General features: G+C 38.1%; 1 protein-coding gene across 15 annotated transcripts in view; it reads left to right on the top strand.

Annotated features, from left to right (window-relative positions):
- The window catches only part of tnika (TRAF2 and NCK interacting kinase a), a 94635-nt gene that overhangs the window by 63330 nt on the left and 15397 nt on the right, over positions 1-15908 (top strand). For 7 of the 15 annotated variants that reach the window (XM_038292355.1, XM_038292363.1, XM_038292361.1 and 4 more), the window contains exons 11-20: positions 1469-1535; positions 1644-1842; positions 2385-2492; positions 4509-4595; positions 6272-6469; positions 6644-7057; positions 13306-13470; positions 13801-14055; positions 15093-15199; positions 15399-15514. In XM_038292355.1, coding sequence (XP_038148283.1) covers positions 1469-1535; positions 1644-1842; positions 2385-2492; positions 4509-4595; positions 6272-6469; positions 6644-7057; positions 13306-13470; positions 13801-14055; positions 15093-15199; positions 15399-15514 — 1716 coding nt within the window. The remainder of the gene's footprint in view (positions 1-1468; positions 1536-1643; positions 1843-2384; positions 2493-4508; positions 4596-6271; positions 6470-6643; positions 7058-13305; positions 13471-13800; positions 14056-15092; positions 15200-15398; positions 15515-15908) is intronic. The other 8 variants (XM_038292364.1, XM_038292369.1, XM_038292368.1 and 5 more) reach the window with 4 other exon arrangements.

The following is a 15908-nucleotide window of genomic DNA, read 5'->3' as shown; positions in this document are numbered from 1 at the left end:
CTCCACCTCACTACACCCAGTAAAACTGCAATTTGCAATTTTATTCAAAGCCGCTCAAAGAAAATGCCTTGGACGAACCAGGATGTGTGAATTCCAATGTCGGTAATGAGCAGGGGTAATTCATGTGGAACATTTATGACACGAAACAAAATGGTTTTCCTCTCTGTTGGTTATTAGCTTTTCTCACTTACCTATAGTTTCTTCCAAAGGATTTTAAATTCTTTGGTATTTTCAACGACTCTTTACATTACAATCGAAAAAGTCAACCTCTCTATATTGGTCTGCTTTGGAGCACCACAAAGTATCGCACACCTATGAACTTGAATGTTAATTGTATTATTATCTAAATACTCCAGATATGTATCTCTACCAGCTTTACACATCTGGAAATGAAATGTTTTTTTTAATTCTTTTGATGCAAAATAGCTCAATTAAATTTGGTTTATTTATCTAGCTCCAATTCAAAACACATGTCATCTCAAGGTACTCTACAGAGACATTTCAACCAGATTATACTGTCAAATTGATTCAAAGTTTTCTATATAATGAAAACCATTTGATGCATTGACTCATTGATTCGAAGGCAATCCCTCACACCAAACATGCTTGCGGTGACAGTGGAGAAAAAAATCTCCCTTTTAACAGGAAGAACCTCCAGCAGAACCAGGTTCAGTCTGAGCCCCCATCTGCCGAGGCCGACAGGGGTTCAAGAAGACAGAAGCAGAGACACAGAAAGAAGCAGAGACACTAAAGACAACTATCGACTAGTTCCACTGAAAAACAGGCCAAGCTCCAATGCCTATAACAGAGGTGTTGATGGCAGCAGCACAGACGGTGTAACAACCACACAGGAACAGAGCAGAGAGCATAACGTTATAGATTGAACTAACAAATACTGCAAAAGGGGAGAATAAGGATAGAATGAAGCAGAATAATGAAAAAGCGGTCCCTATGTCCTCCAGCATTTTAGGCCTATAGCAGCAAAACTATAGAGATAGCTCTGGTTAGCAGAATCTCAAACTTTATCCAAATTTTTTTTTTTTTTAAATACAACTTTTTCTGCATTGAACTTCTATTTTTCAACTCTTTACAGTCTCTAAATGTTCATTACAGTAAAATAATTTTCCTTAGCATTAAATATCTTCCCCTTGACTCTGGCCAACTTTTCTGACCAGCTTTTTTGGTTTTCAACAGATTGGACTGCAAACTGTTTATGGGACTTATTTTAGTTTACTTTCAACAAATATGTTCTTTGTGTGGCTCTTCTGTAAATTTAATTTTTATTTAATTTGTATATTTTAATTTAATCCAGTTTATGTAATGCCTTGTCATACCCAATGTTATTTCAATGTGTTTTACATAAAGAAAATCCTGTTAAGATGAAGAAATATGTTGTTTATTAAGTAAAAGAGAAAGTAATGTAGTTATCAATATTTTATTCCTGCTCCCTCCTTTTTTTCCTCATAAGATGAGACAGAGTATGAGTACAGTGGCAGCGAAGAGGAAGATGAAGAAAGGGAAAAGGGTGAACCAAGGTCAGCCTTTTCCTCAAATCCACTGTTTTACAAAACCATCTGTGCATTTTTACCCACCACACATTTAGCATCTCTTTTTACTGACTTGAAATTTTACTGCCTTCTTAGCTCCATCATCAACGTCCCGGGGGAGTCAACTCTGAGGCGAGATTTCTTGCGCCTTCAGCAGGCCAACAAGGAGCGCTCGGAGGCACAGCGGCGGCAGCAGCTGGAGCAGAAGCAGAACGATGAGCACAAACGCTTGCTGCTGGCTGAGAGACAGAAGCGCATTGAAGAGCAGAAGGAGCAGAGGAGGCGGTTGGAAGAGGTAAGACGGACCAGAACAAGAGGACAAATTGATAAATTTTTTCTGCTGCAAAAATGATTTATTTCTTTAATCCCTCAAGCTGAAGTGCTTGAAATAAAGTCCTTTATTCTCATCCTGAGTGTAAAAACTTGCAAATTAGCTCATTTTGGTAAGGAAAAAATGAATAAAAAGGCACAGACAGTCTTTTCACCCACGTCTGCCCTTTAGTTCCAGAGAGCAGGATTATGGCCGCTAAATACTGAACCCATAGTCTTTTTGCTCTCTGTGGATTTCACCAAGGTTTGCCTCCCAACACGCAGCTAAGCTAACCTTCCTTCCTTCCTTCCTTCCTTCCTTCCTTCCCTCCTTCCTTCCTTCCTTCCTTCCTTCCTTCCTTCCTTCCTTCCTTCCTTCCTTCCTTCCTTCCTTCCTTCCTTCCTTCCTTCCTTCCTTCCTTCCTTCCTTCCTTCCTTCCTTCCTTCCTTCCTTCCTTCCTTCCTCAGTCACTTAGGTCATTAATTTGAGTTTCTAAACCTTTACGTGGATCTCCTCTGTGTCAACAGCAACAGAAGAGAGACCATGAGCTGAGGAAGCAGCAGGAGAAACGCCGCTTTGAGGAAATGGAGAAGATCCGCAGGGAGGAGGAGAGGAGGCAAGCTGCCAGAGAACAGGTTCATATTTCTATTCATTCATTTATTTGTTTAAATCTCAGTTAGCTCTTTTGACAGATTCGAAAAATTGTTGGCTTGAGTTTAATGTATCAATAATGTATTATTCATCCAACACAGAGATCTTTGCGCCTCATAAATCTGCTATAGAAAACCAATAGGATTTTGGAAGACTTGTCATGATTCTAAAATTTGAAATGTACTGTATAAAGCAGTCATGCAGGTTCTATCTTTTTCTTCATCTTCTCTACAGATGAACTCGGTTGCACTGGATTCCAACTTTTTTCTGCTCTAATTGTTAGCTTTAGTCTGGCTCCACCATAATCTTTATTATTAGCCTCGTTAGCCATAAAATGTCTTTATGATGAAACTGATAATTGATTAGGGTGGCACACTGCTTTTTTTTAATCCTATTTATTCACTGTTTAGGATGAGATAAAGACATCAGATGTTGCATGGCATCATTTGGAATTCATTTTTTTGCCCTATTTGTAGAGAGTAGATTAAAGCAATATCTTTGTGTTTGGTGGTCAAAGATGGTTTTCTTCTGCATTGAATTCCCATGTTAGCTGAGTTTAAAACTTATTCTTTTGGTTGGGTAAGAAGCTGTGGAGGGGCAGAGTGTCGTCATGCTGATATTGGAGGAAATGCAACAGTTTGCACAAATGTGTCTGAATCAAATTGTTTCAACCATTGCAGTTATGTTATGCCATGTTAAGCATTAACTGTAATATATGTCATCGTTTGGTGGTAGCAATAAACTGTAAAGGGGCTAATGTAATGAGCTATAACATCCCTTACAAAAAATATTTTAAAAAGTGGGTATACTTTTTTATTCAGTTCCCTAGTCTCACTGTGTAGATCCGCCTTACACTTGAGTTATAGCTGCACATTTTTGTGATGTTTTTCTACAAGGTTTGCAGAGATTGAAATGTTTGCACATTATATTTTACAACTAAAGAGATCATATGTGAAAATGATACTTAGCTGCATTTAGGCCTTGACTTTAACTGGGATATTTGAAAATAAATGTTATCTGATCTAAAACCATTGTAGCTCTAGGTGCATGTTTAGGGTTAGGAAGGGAAGGGAATGTGAACCCATGGTGAAATCTGAAAGTATCGACTGATTTCCAATTGGCTTTTTCCAGGATTGCCTTGGGTAAATTGTGTACATCCTCCCATCTTACATGACTGTTATCCTGGCTTGGTCTGACCTAGCCTGGCCTGAGAAATGAAAGATATAAGGCGTTCATCATGTTGATCATGTGTTTAGACTAATCTTTGGGGTCTGTTTTCTATCTTAAATACTTTCTTGCATATTGGGCAGAGTTTTATTTTGTCGTCATCAAACCAGAGCATCTTCTTTTCCATGTTTGCTGTCTCTCCTGTGTAGATTGTGGCAAACGCATAAATAGGAGAGTGTCTTTCTTCCTTGTCACTCAGTCACAGAGGCCAAATGTTTTGATCAAATTTTATGAACAAAAAAACATTTAAAGGAGCTGAATACAAATGCATGCAAGTCTTTTGAAATTCCTCACTTTCAGTTGATCAGTAAAATATTAGGTTTACAATTTGTCATTGCTTTGCTTTGATCTATCACATAAAGTTGTAGTAGTAAATTAGGTGGTTGATTAAATAAATATGTTTGAATACTTTTGCTAGGTACTGCATATAAACTTATTGAATACAACACCTGTCCTTTCTGCAAACTTCTTTTATCTATTTCTGTTTTCTACTGCATATGAATTTTTTATTGCCAATCTTGCGCTTTCCTTCTGATTTGAAAATATATCTTCTATTATCTGTCTTCCTCTTTACTTTTTTGGTTTTATTGCAGGTTTTTCAAGGCTTCTTCCTTGCTTCATCTAGTTTCACTTGTTTATCTCAGCCGGCACCTGAGGACATTATCTGTTCTTTTTTTCCTTTCTCTCTCAGTCTTTCCTTCTCTATCTGTTTGTGAGGGTTTTTTTCAGATTTTCTCTGTCTGTTTTTCTCCCTTTGTCAACATGCTGCTCAGGAATATATTCGTAGACAGCTGGAGGAGGAACAGAGGCAGTTAGAGATTCTCCAGCAGCAGCTCCTACAGGAACAGGCTTTATTACTGGTAAACTACAGTCTCTCCTCACTGCTCCTCATCTGTGGCGTGTGGTCCCCATCCCTGCTGCATGCACCTGAGGGACAGCTGAATCCCCCTCTGAGCCTTTCAACCTCGTAACTGCAAATGTGTGGAAAAGCCGATGGAATTTTAGCTTTTGGAGTTATGGAATCGGTTATTACATGTTGAGGTGTAAAAAGTTATTTGGATCTCAAAGGAACAAACAGATAATTGAAGACTGATGTTTAAAATTATGTAATTTACTGTTTAAACACTCTTAGCTTTATTTAAGTTATATTGATTATTCTGTATTCTTTAGGAAATAACAGCTTAAACGTCTTGAGCAAAAACTGATCCCATGCACCAGAATCTCACCTTTTATTCTCTCTATACTCTCAACCCTCAGGCGTCCTTCTGTTTCACCATTAATCACTGAGTTGTTTGCTTATCTGGGTTATCTTTAACCCATTATTATAAACTGTAAAAAACATTATTGTCAACTTTTTGAATAAACAAAACTATCAAGACTTATCTATCACTACATACATACAGTTTAAAGACAAAGTTAGTGTGCTTTAAAATAAAAAAAATGAAAACGTAAAGCTGAATTACTTTAAACTTTTTAAAATGTAAATCAGTTCATTCATGTTTTAAAGCAAGGCAAGGCCTGTATTGCGCAATTCAGAACATGGACAATTCAAAGTAAAAGAAGAATAAAACACAAAATATTTATAAAACTAATAAAACAATTGGACCACAAAAACAGATTAAAAGCAAGTATATATACAATATATATATATTTATACAGTATATACATTTATATATATATATATATATATATATATAGTTTTTACATTTATTTGGATTTATATTTATATCTCCACATTCCCCACTAAGAAATCACACTTCTTTATCAACAGCTGCAAAACTACAAATTGTGAACAAAAGTTCATAAACCTTATTGGTGGACCTTGATTTAAAACATCATCCATTATTTCTATATAGATTTGGGGCTAGGGCTGTTCTTTAACCTGTTAGATTAAATGCATGTGTTCGGATGATTTTTTTGCTGTACCATTGTCCAGTTGTATTTATTTATCAACCATCCAGGATCAAGAGACTTTGCTCTTTTAATTTTCCCATTATAACATTTTGCAGACATCAGCTTAGACTTTCCATGTAGTACACAGAAATAAACTGAAAATACATAAGAGGAATGTTTCAGTTTGTCTACTGTACGTAATGAGACAACGCTCTATTTGAGTTATTTGAATTTCACAGTCTTAGTATCTGCCTGCAGGAGGACAAATGCCTACTCAGCCGCTGATTTGAAGCAAGTTATAACAAATTAGGGGCAGGCATTCTTTTATTAATTCAGCCAATGCTCCAATGCACTTGCGGACAAACAGATACTCAGAATGATTGTCGCACCTTCATGTTTGATGCAACCTGTTTTGGTTCAATATATTGAGATTTTTCGGATTAAGGAGGATATTTAAACTTCTGACAGCAACTGTAAAGACTAAGGCTCCATGTCACCATGATAACTTTGACCTGTTTTAGTGCTTACTATGTGCTGCTCTTTATCTCCTATGTTCCCATCAGAAATGTAGAATTTTACACCACATTGTCTTTTAGCCTATTACCAGCATATCATCCCTTTCATTCTTCTTTTCTCTTACTAGGAGTACAAGCGTAAACAGATCGCGGAGCAGCGGCAGGCAGAACTTCTACAGATGAAGCTCCAGCAGGAGAGAGCCTACCTGGTGTCTCTACACCAACAGCAACAACAGCAGCAGGAGGGAAGGCAAGCGGAGAAGAAACAGCTTTACCACTTCAAGGATGCCAGTAATCCTAATGACAAGCCTGCCTGGGCTAAGGAGGTAAGTGGAAACCAGCAAGGCAGGATATAGAAAATCGTGCTTGTTCTTTTGTTTACCAAATAAGATAGTATAATGATTTATGCAAGAGATTCCTCTAATGAAAAAACGAATATATTATAATGATGCTTGTTGCACTTCTACTTACTGTCTTCTGACTTTGACTTTGACTCCTAGGTCCAGAAGCGGCCAAATGCTCTTGGTAAATTGCCTGCACAAGCCATTAAAAGTCCAACCTCTAGAGAAAACAAGGTTCCTCAGAAAGCACATAGATCTCAATCCGCTAGAGAACTTCAGATATCTGAAAAACCACTCCAAGGAGTCACAAACAAAGTCCCCGAAATTTGCATTTCCCCAAATTACTTGACACCCCAAGATAAGTACATCCCAGAGCAGAACAAGGGCAAGATCCAAATGCAAAACAATTCTGGCAAAGGTCCCCTTGGGAATAAGATAGAAGGAGTCAAGAAGGCATCAAAGGATAAGGGTAGTTCTGCAAGATCACAGGCTAAAGCACTTCAACCTCATCTCCAGGCTTCAGGACAGGCCCAGACTCCACAGTCTGGCTCATCTGCTAACATGCGCCTATCGGTTAGTCCCTCAGCTATTGGGCGGTCTCACTCACCTTGCCGTAGAATAGAGGTAGAGGTAGAACCTAATAATAATCGGAACCCTCCACGCCTGACAAATGCATCTGGGATTTTCTTAGGTTCTTCACAGTGGGGGGATGTCTCTCCTAACCAACAACATTTGAGACCAAGTCAGGATTTCACTTCAAGCTATTTAGCTAGTAATCTGAAGTCCTCTGCCAGCCATGAGAACCTGAGAGGTCGCTTGCAGTCCCAAAATAGTCTAGAAATAGATCCCCTTTCTCTCTCTTACCCTGCAAGTAGCTCTCCAAATCTAGGAAACCCCTACTACCCTAAATATATCAGCAGCAATCATCTCAGACTCCCTGAACAGTTCTCAATCTTAAACAATCATCTGACTCGTTCTCGCTCCACTGAGCAATTACAAGTCTCTTCACCAAAATTGGCAAGTTCTTGGCTGGGTCTTCCTCCTCGCAGATCTCAATCCATCTCCCCTTTACAATCACCCACAACCCCAAAAGCCAACTCAAGGAGTTCCTCACCCATAGACTTTGGGCCCAACAAAATACATCTGGACACAAACATCATTGCAGGTCCTTCAGGTGGTAACCGTTCTCCCAAACGCTCTTCCCCAAAGTTTTTCTTTGGGTTTCCTTTCTAAGTTTTGAACTAAAAAAAGACAATGAGAGCAGAGTCTTTGACCTTGCTCCATAACACATGTACATATGACAACATAAATAAACACACACACACACAGATTTGTAATTTTAGTTATTTTAGTAAGTTGTGTATTTTTTACACTACGTGTAACATTTTTAGATACATCCTCTGTCTCTACTTGAAACTCAAATGTCTGAAAAACATTGTCTGAGATCCATTGTCTGAAATATGGGATAATGTTAAAAATTCTCTTATGCTTGCCCTTCTGTAAAGTCATGTAAATTAGCTGTATATATTTTATATAAAGATATTCTAAAGCTTTAAACTTTAAAGACAAGATGCAGATGTTAAAATGCAGGCTGACACAGACCGATCCCCGAATATCTTTTATACCTGACTCCATAAGCCCCTTTACACCACCCCACCCCATCTTCAACATTGCCTGCAGTGATCCACCCCCATACACATATGATGTGATGTCAGCAGGAAATCCAACCCATCCCAGTTTGACTTTAGGTCAGTAAAGCACTTGATCTGATTCCCTGTTGGTGACTGGTGCAGGTGAAGCGGTGGTGGATTTCCTATGCTAAAATCAAATAGTCACAAAGGATCTTTCATGATCCTGTTCTTTGTCCCTTCTTGGTGCCTCTAATGCAGTTACAGATGCGCCACAATTAATACTCCTCCGTATTCGTTATTTTTATAGAAGGAGGAATGTTTTTGGGTGGTAAATGTTTCAGCAGGGCTACCCAAAAGCTTTCTTTCTTCTTCTACTAACCGCAGTTTTTCTGTTTCTTATAGGGAAGTCAAACTTTACTAACCTTAACTGCTAACTGCTTTCACAGATCATCTTTTGATTCCTTCCTTTATTTAGTTTTTGATTTTTGTGCATTGTTGAATGTTTATTGCATCATCAGTATGGTATTACCTTGTCACTCAAGCAGCTAACTTCATGTTGGGCAGCTTTTCTGTCTTGACTTGGCAGAGTGTATTTTTACTTCCTCGTAGTCATCTTTCTCATACTTGCTTGAAAGATGTCACAGTTTGGCATAACTTCTTTGAAAAGGTATTTTCACAACTTCAAATTGTTCAAATTTTGTCAGTTTATGACCTCAAACTCAATGTATTTTATTTCGATTTTATAAAACCTGAACACACATAAAATATTTGATATTGGTGAACAGGAAGAGCATTGATGTTTGGTCTTACTATTAATCTTAATGTGGATTCAGATAAAACTCAGATCAAGATTTTTATCTTTTTTCAAACATCAGTGTCGAATTGTGTTACAAACGGCTTTCTGTTTAGGTGTATACTTAGGCTGGACCATATATAAATATTACTTAGTTTTTTTTTTTTATTGTAGCAATTGAGCTAGTTGAAATCTTTTGTATCCTCCAGGATTGTCCTTTAGGTCCATCCATGCTCCCATCAGCTCTGACCAGCTCCCTTGTGCTTAAACAGTTCTTCATGAGATAAAGCTTAACATATTATTTTCTTAACTTACAGAACTGCCTCATTTAGACTGAGATTAGGTTACACATAGGTGTATTTTATGGCTCAGTGACCTTTGCTGTAATTGCATTGGAGTTTTTTTAAATACGTTAAAAAAAATAATGGAGTCTGGATACAAAGGAAGGCCACAGTTTGCACATTTTGTTGCTGACATTTAACGCCAATGAAATACATTGAAGCTAAGTGGTTGTAGCTTTAAGCTATAGGAAAAAAGCATACATGAATATTAAAAACAGCTACTAATCATAGACAAACCTCTTGAACTTTAACCATATGTGGATTCAGAAAGACAGAATAGATTTCACCACATTTACATGTGTACCTTGAAAGTTTTGAAGCTATGCCCTGCTGAGCCAGGATTCACCCTTTAACCTGATGTTGAGTAGATTGGGGTGGGATTTTGGCAGCTGGGAGTTTTCTCTGGTGACTTCTCTTGCAACACAGCAGATAATCTATTAATCTGATTTCCGTGCTGAAAGGTGCTTTCTGCCTTTTTAATAAAGATATGTAGTGAGTCTAAAAATATCAGTTTTTTCTTTCTTTCTTTTTTGTATGAAACACCAGTCTTGGATACTTGAGTACTAACAAATGGATTTGCATGTGTGAACAACACATTTAAAATTCTTTATTGTTCTTTGAATATGAACTGGCAAAAGGAGATTAGGAATCATTACTGACCTATGCCTACAGCCACAAGACTCTTTTAGTCCTCAGTTTCTATTCTGGACAAGACTCATGCAGCCTTGATTTGTTAAGGATAATCTGAGGCAAAGCCAATATTTGAAACAATTTTAAGATTGTTATATATGGACAGTTGTCTCATCTTTGTCTCATCCTTTCGTTTAATGTCCTTTACTTTTGGGAGAAATTCAACCAGATTTAAATTGTGAATGACTTATGAAATGGTTGTTGAATTATAAAATGCCCGCTATGAGGGTTTCGTGGTATTATAAATAATTGTCAGCAAATCTTTGAATATACCCCATTTTAAATAATTTCAGAGTTTAAAAAATGTGCTTACATCACAGAATATTGTCCCATTTAGCCAGTCTGCTCTCTAATTTGTACAACAAATGCAATACTTAACCATGTATTATCTAGTCTATTGGTCAAATATATATATATGCCTGCAGTCGACTACTTGATATGGCTCATACAGACTTATAGGGCTGGGCGATATGGAAAAAATACTATATCACGATATGGATTATTTTATATCACGATAACGATATATATCACGATATACCACAACTGATGTTGCATTTTATGTTTTCATAGTCCGTCAGATGGACAGGGTTGAAAAAAATCTTTCATCGCCTATTTTTTACCCATCATCTTGTTTCCTAATATGAGAATCCCAACCCCAAACCAAGAACACCAGTTATGCAATTTGCGGCCATGACAGTGAACAGTATAGAATCTTGGCTATTGCGCTGCAGTAATTAATCATTTAATATTCATTTGTTATTGACATTTTATAAAATTCCAAGGCCAGTTTTTTCTCTTGTCTTTCACTTACCTTGTTTTCCACTAGGAGGCGCCTCGCCTATTTAAGAAGAAATGTGTCTGCACTGGTAATACATTAATTAAAATGCCCACATGTTCTACTGGATAGGAGTGTCAGTGTAGTTAAAAATGTGATCCATCATACGACCTGTACCACAATTATGGGTGTTTCAGTTGTTCTCTTTATTTTTCAGCAGTCACAAGAGAAACGTGCTGCACAGTTTAAAAACATGGAACACAACAGTACTATACAACAAACTATAACAAACAGTACACACTAATACACACAGTATGATTTAATCTAAAGGGGAAAAAGTGAATGCTACAGCACCTTTGTGTGTAAACACAACACTCACAGGTGCAGTAGCCTTCACTTTTCCCCCCTTCAGAATAAATTATAATATCAGTGAGGTCCAGTAATGGATGCGTATGCTGTAAAAGCACACAGTTCATTGGTCTAAGCATATTAGTAAAACCAATAATAGTAAAACTAGCGAACGTACAAAAGTGCATAGCAATGTCAGGCTCATACCTTGGGCGAGCATCACTCCGGTGTGGTCCTCAGGAAAGTACACGGTCTGTAGACACCGAGCGCGGAGGGTCCAGTCCGTGATAAGGATGGTGAGACTCATATAAGGCTGTGTTGCTCTACTCATCCACATGTCCGTAGTCAACGCATAATGCGTCGCACCACTGCGTACCTCTCTCTCCACTTCAGCCCGACAACTAGCATATAAGCCAGGCAGCTCCGCTTTAACGGTAAAATCTTCTTGGGTGTCCATCATTAATTTTTTTTCAAGCCAGAAAGAAATTTCACGGGCTCTCTCCATCAGTAATGTCGCAAACGTATGGTGCAAAGCTGCGTGACGTAAAGCGGTGTAGTGTCGCAAAACCACGTTCTCTACACATTATCTTTTTATTCTCTTTTTTTTTTCGTTATATACACTTAGAGTTTGCATAGCAAAAACGCAAAATGTTATATTAACAGATTATATTAAAATGTATATTAGCATTAATAATAATAATAAAGAAGTTTATCACGATAGAAAAAATAGAGGAGAAAGGTCACGATAGACATGTTTCTCTCGTCCTCACGATATATATCGCCATATCGCCCAGCTCTACAGACTTATACAGGCTTTTAGCTAGCAATGCGTACGGCCGTACATTGTGCGCCCTTTACTTAACGAATTTCACGTTGTACACCCTGTTTTTGGGATGTAATCCAATGAAACTGTTTATCAATGCTTAAAATACTTTAAAATCTCGAAACCTGCCGGCATAATATGTTCGATATTAATGCTGGTGCTTGCAATTTGTATCATATAGCTGAAAAACACTAACATCTACTTCCATACGTCATAAAATCTCCCAAGAGGGGGCCTGAGGCAGCTGCTGCTGGGGATTCCCAGTGAAAGCGCACAGCCGGGGTCTGAACGCCTCTGTCAGTGAAATAATATTTTAAGGCAGGATCATAATCTTGATGAACTGAATGCAGAGACGATGTTTTGAGGTTGACTTTCTCGCATAAAAATATATTAAAACTATTTTTTACCCACTTATCAAATCAAATATAGCAAAGCTACTCTCTGCCATTGAACACAGGAGCAGCAGATGCATCAGATGCATCAAAGATTAACTTGAGGTGCGTCTGACCTTAATGTGTAAAAGCATCAAAGCAGCAGACTTTTTTGATGCTGAAAGCATGGGTGGTGTGAGCGTAGCATTACACTTTCTGATTGTTTAGTCAAGCACACACTTCCCATAGTATGGGTCAACATAGTATAATAACAAACACAAAAAAATAGCTGCATTCTATCTCAAAATGCAGGAAATAGCAGTTCAGAGAGTTTACATTTCAAAACTTTTATGGGAAGGATACCCTCCACCCCCCCTAAAAATGTGATACACCAAGGTCTGCACCCTATGAGATATTCCTAGCAAAAAGCCTGCTCTTAAAATTTCCTGTTTGTAGTTTTAAAACAATGTTAGCATAAAAAGAATAAATTATAGTTGTTATGCTTCTGTACCATAACATAAAACTTGATGAGTTTTAACTTTAGATTTGAGATCTGAGAAAGCGGCCCACTCGAACAACTGTCTTAGGGGACAAAAAAGTAAAATGCAATTTGACTTGGAAAATATTGGCTTTAGCTTTTGGTTTTGATTGAAACACAAGCTCAGGTTAAACATTGTTACTCCTCCCTACATCAGTTTAGATGTTATGTAACTTTTCATAAATGTTTCTGTGGAAGTCTGGATCAGATTCAAATATGCTATAATTGGCAAGACGTTAAGACATGTTACAACAAAAAAAAAACCTTCCAAAGAATCCTCGGGAAGCACAGTATGAGTGTTGTCAACAGGAAATTCTAGTTTGTTTATGATGTGACAGACATCTACACCCCCTGGCTGCTGTCCCTTGCAACTGTAGGATTTTAAGACTGTCTTGTGGCTCATATAGATGGTGCATGGGGAGTGGTGGTGACAGGAGGATGATTAAAAGCAGTGGGTGAAGCGTGGGGATTGACTGTGCTGTGAGTGACTGTAGTATGTGGCCTGTCTCAGGTGGAGGAGCGATCTAAGATGAACAGGCAGAGCTCGCCAGCACTGCAGCACAAAGCGTCCCACCGCATCTCCGACCCTTCCCTTCCTCCCCGCTCCGAGTCGTTCAGCAGCGGAGGCATGCAGCCCACCCGCACCCCTCCCATCCACCGCTCCATTGAACCACAGGTGTGTGTGACTTGGTGTGCGTGGGGAGAAATAGTCAATGCAAATGTTTGATGTGTCTCCACAGAAATAATTAAAGGCCTTGCTTCCTTTTGCATCCTTTTATTCAATAGCTTACCGTAACTTATAATTAGGTGATTATTTGTCTAATGTTTGGCTCTTTCTATATCCACTCTTTTCTTTTTTTTTCATGACTATTCAAAACCATTTCTATCCATTTTCAATCTTTCTGTCTTATATTATGTTGCAATCCTCTCTTAATCTTGCCTTTCTTTCATCCACTTATTTAACTTCTTATGTCCTAAATGTTTACCATCTGCCATCCACCCATAGCCTTCATCTCAGATGGCCCATCTCATTCCCGTGAAGACCCACTCCAGCTCCATGTCCGGCTCTCCTTCTCTGCAAGACCAGACGGGCTTGGCTCTGAGTGAGGGGGTTGGCGTGGCATCACCAAAGCCTGAGATGCCCCGTCAGAATTCAGACCCCTATTCTGAAACTCCAAGTCTCCAGCAGCACATCAGCGGCAGGGAGGAAAGAGATCGGGATAGGACTGCCTGGCTGAGGGAGGAGGATATGCCCCCCAGGGTTGGCTACTTTTATTTACTAAAGATTGGAAATGACTGATTCAATTTTTGCATTTGACTTCGTTAAATATGAATATATTTAAATAATTTTTTTTGTTATTCTACTTATAATCTAATTATTATTTTTTTATGCTTGAAGATCCTTTATGCCATTTGTTTTCTGTTTTGCCCCACAGATTACAGCAGTATGTATAGAAACTGACAAATACAGATCCTGTACACCTTTTTCACATTTTTTTTTATTTCAGCTGCAGCATTTTATGAATGGATGGCATATTAGATGAGCTCCCACCCTACTAAATTGAATTCAGTTTTAGATGTTTGTGCCTAGACATGCACAAAAGCTGTACAATTTTTTGCAGGGTGCAAATAAAAGATTGTTTTGTTATAGTTGTTTCTTTCTTATATGATGCTGCTGGACCCCCTCCTTGTTTTCTAGTGCCACCTTAACAGGCCCTCTGGCTCTGTGGCCCACTTAAAAAATACTCTTGCAGACCAACACAAAGTACTGAATTATTATTAGAATAAGAGAACTGATCCGTTGTTTCCTTTTTTCTTTCTCCAAAATTAGCTTAAATAACTTTTCAGGTATTTATATTCAGCTTCATTTTCTTGCAAAATGCAGCTAAGCAAGTTGCCTTTAGAGGTATTTAGTTTATTTGGTAAATAGAGCCCACACACCACCTAAGGTGAAAATGTGTTTGCAGCAACAGTAAGATGTAAAGAGCTGGTAGACATGTAACAAATGCACACTTGCGGCTCAGTCAGAGAAGTTTAAGTTTTGAATTATGGAGGTTAAATAAAAATAAACAGCACAGTTTTTCAGGTTCTGTCCGTCAAAGATTCTATCATCATCAGTGATGATGTGCTACTTTGTGTCAGTCTGTCATATCAAATACAGATACATTAAAACACAGTGGATTTTCTTGTCACAATACAATAAATTGTGAAAGTGCTCAATTACGTAAAGACCAGAATTTTTCTCCAGAAGAAGATCAATTGTTTCAAGTGATTTTAATTTTTTATTTTTATGGCCAGGTCCCCCAGAGGACAACCTCCATATCTCCAGCCCTCGTTAGAAAGAATTCCCCCAATGGCGGTGTGGTTCAGGGCCCTCGCACAGGTTCTCAGCTCATACGAGCCAGGTAAAGACCAAAGCAGCAACTACCTTAAAAGTATTTACTGAGTGTACTCCTTTGTGTAATAGGCTTATATTTTAATTTAGATTTAACTGTAATTTGAAAAGGAGCTACTGTTTTCTTTCGATGCTCTTCTGTTTTATTTTATTCATTTGCCTGTGAAGTCTAAACAAAGTAAAATAACAGCATTTTTTTTTTGTTCCAGTAATCCAGATTTGAGACGTTCTGAGCTCTCCCTCGATGCCATACTACAAAGAACTTCCTCTAACTCCTCATCCTCCTCCTCTCCATCATCTCAGGGAGGCTCATCAGAGAGGAGAGGTATTTAACAGAAGAACAAGCATACATGCACAAATCCATTTTAAAATGTGCCTGAAACTTTTGGTTAAAACACAAACGGAGGAGAGTGAAAACATCCATTTACTCTTAAATGGCTTCAGAGGCTTTCTGGATGATATTCTTGGTTGCAGTTGCAATGAGCATGTCTGATGTGTCCTGTTACTTGCAGCCTGTTGAGAGAAACAGGACAGGAAACGAGTAAGCGAGAAAAGAGGAAGTGTCAAACATAGGGTTAGAAGACTAGTAAAGGCACAGAATGCACAATCCCACCTAATTTAACTTTTTAACTTTTTCATTTAGCTTTTTACCTTTTTTTTTTTAACTTGTTAACTTTGGTTCTAGCTCATATTCTAGAATTTCTAAGCATCAACATTGA

The sequence above is a fragment of the Cyprinodon tularosa genome, unplaced genomic scaffold (genome assembly GCF_016077235.1).
Source record: "Cyprinodon tularosa strain WSP-4 unplaced genomic scaffold, ASM1607723v1 ctg310, whole genome shotgun sequence".
NCBI classification, from domain to species: domain Eukaryota; kingdom Metazoa; phylum Chordata; class Actinopteri; order Cyprinodontiformes; family Cyprinodontidae; genus Cyprinodon; species Cyprinodon tularosa.
This window is presented reverse-complemented; position numbering and strand designations above follow the sequence as displayed.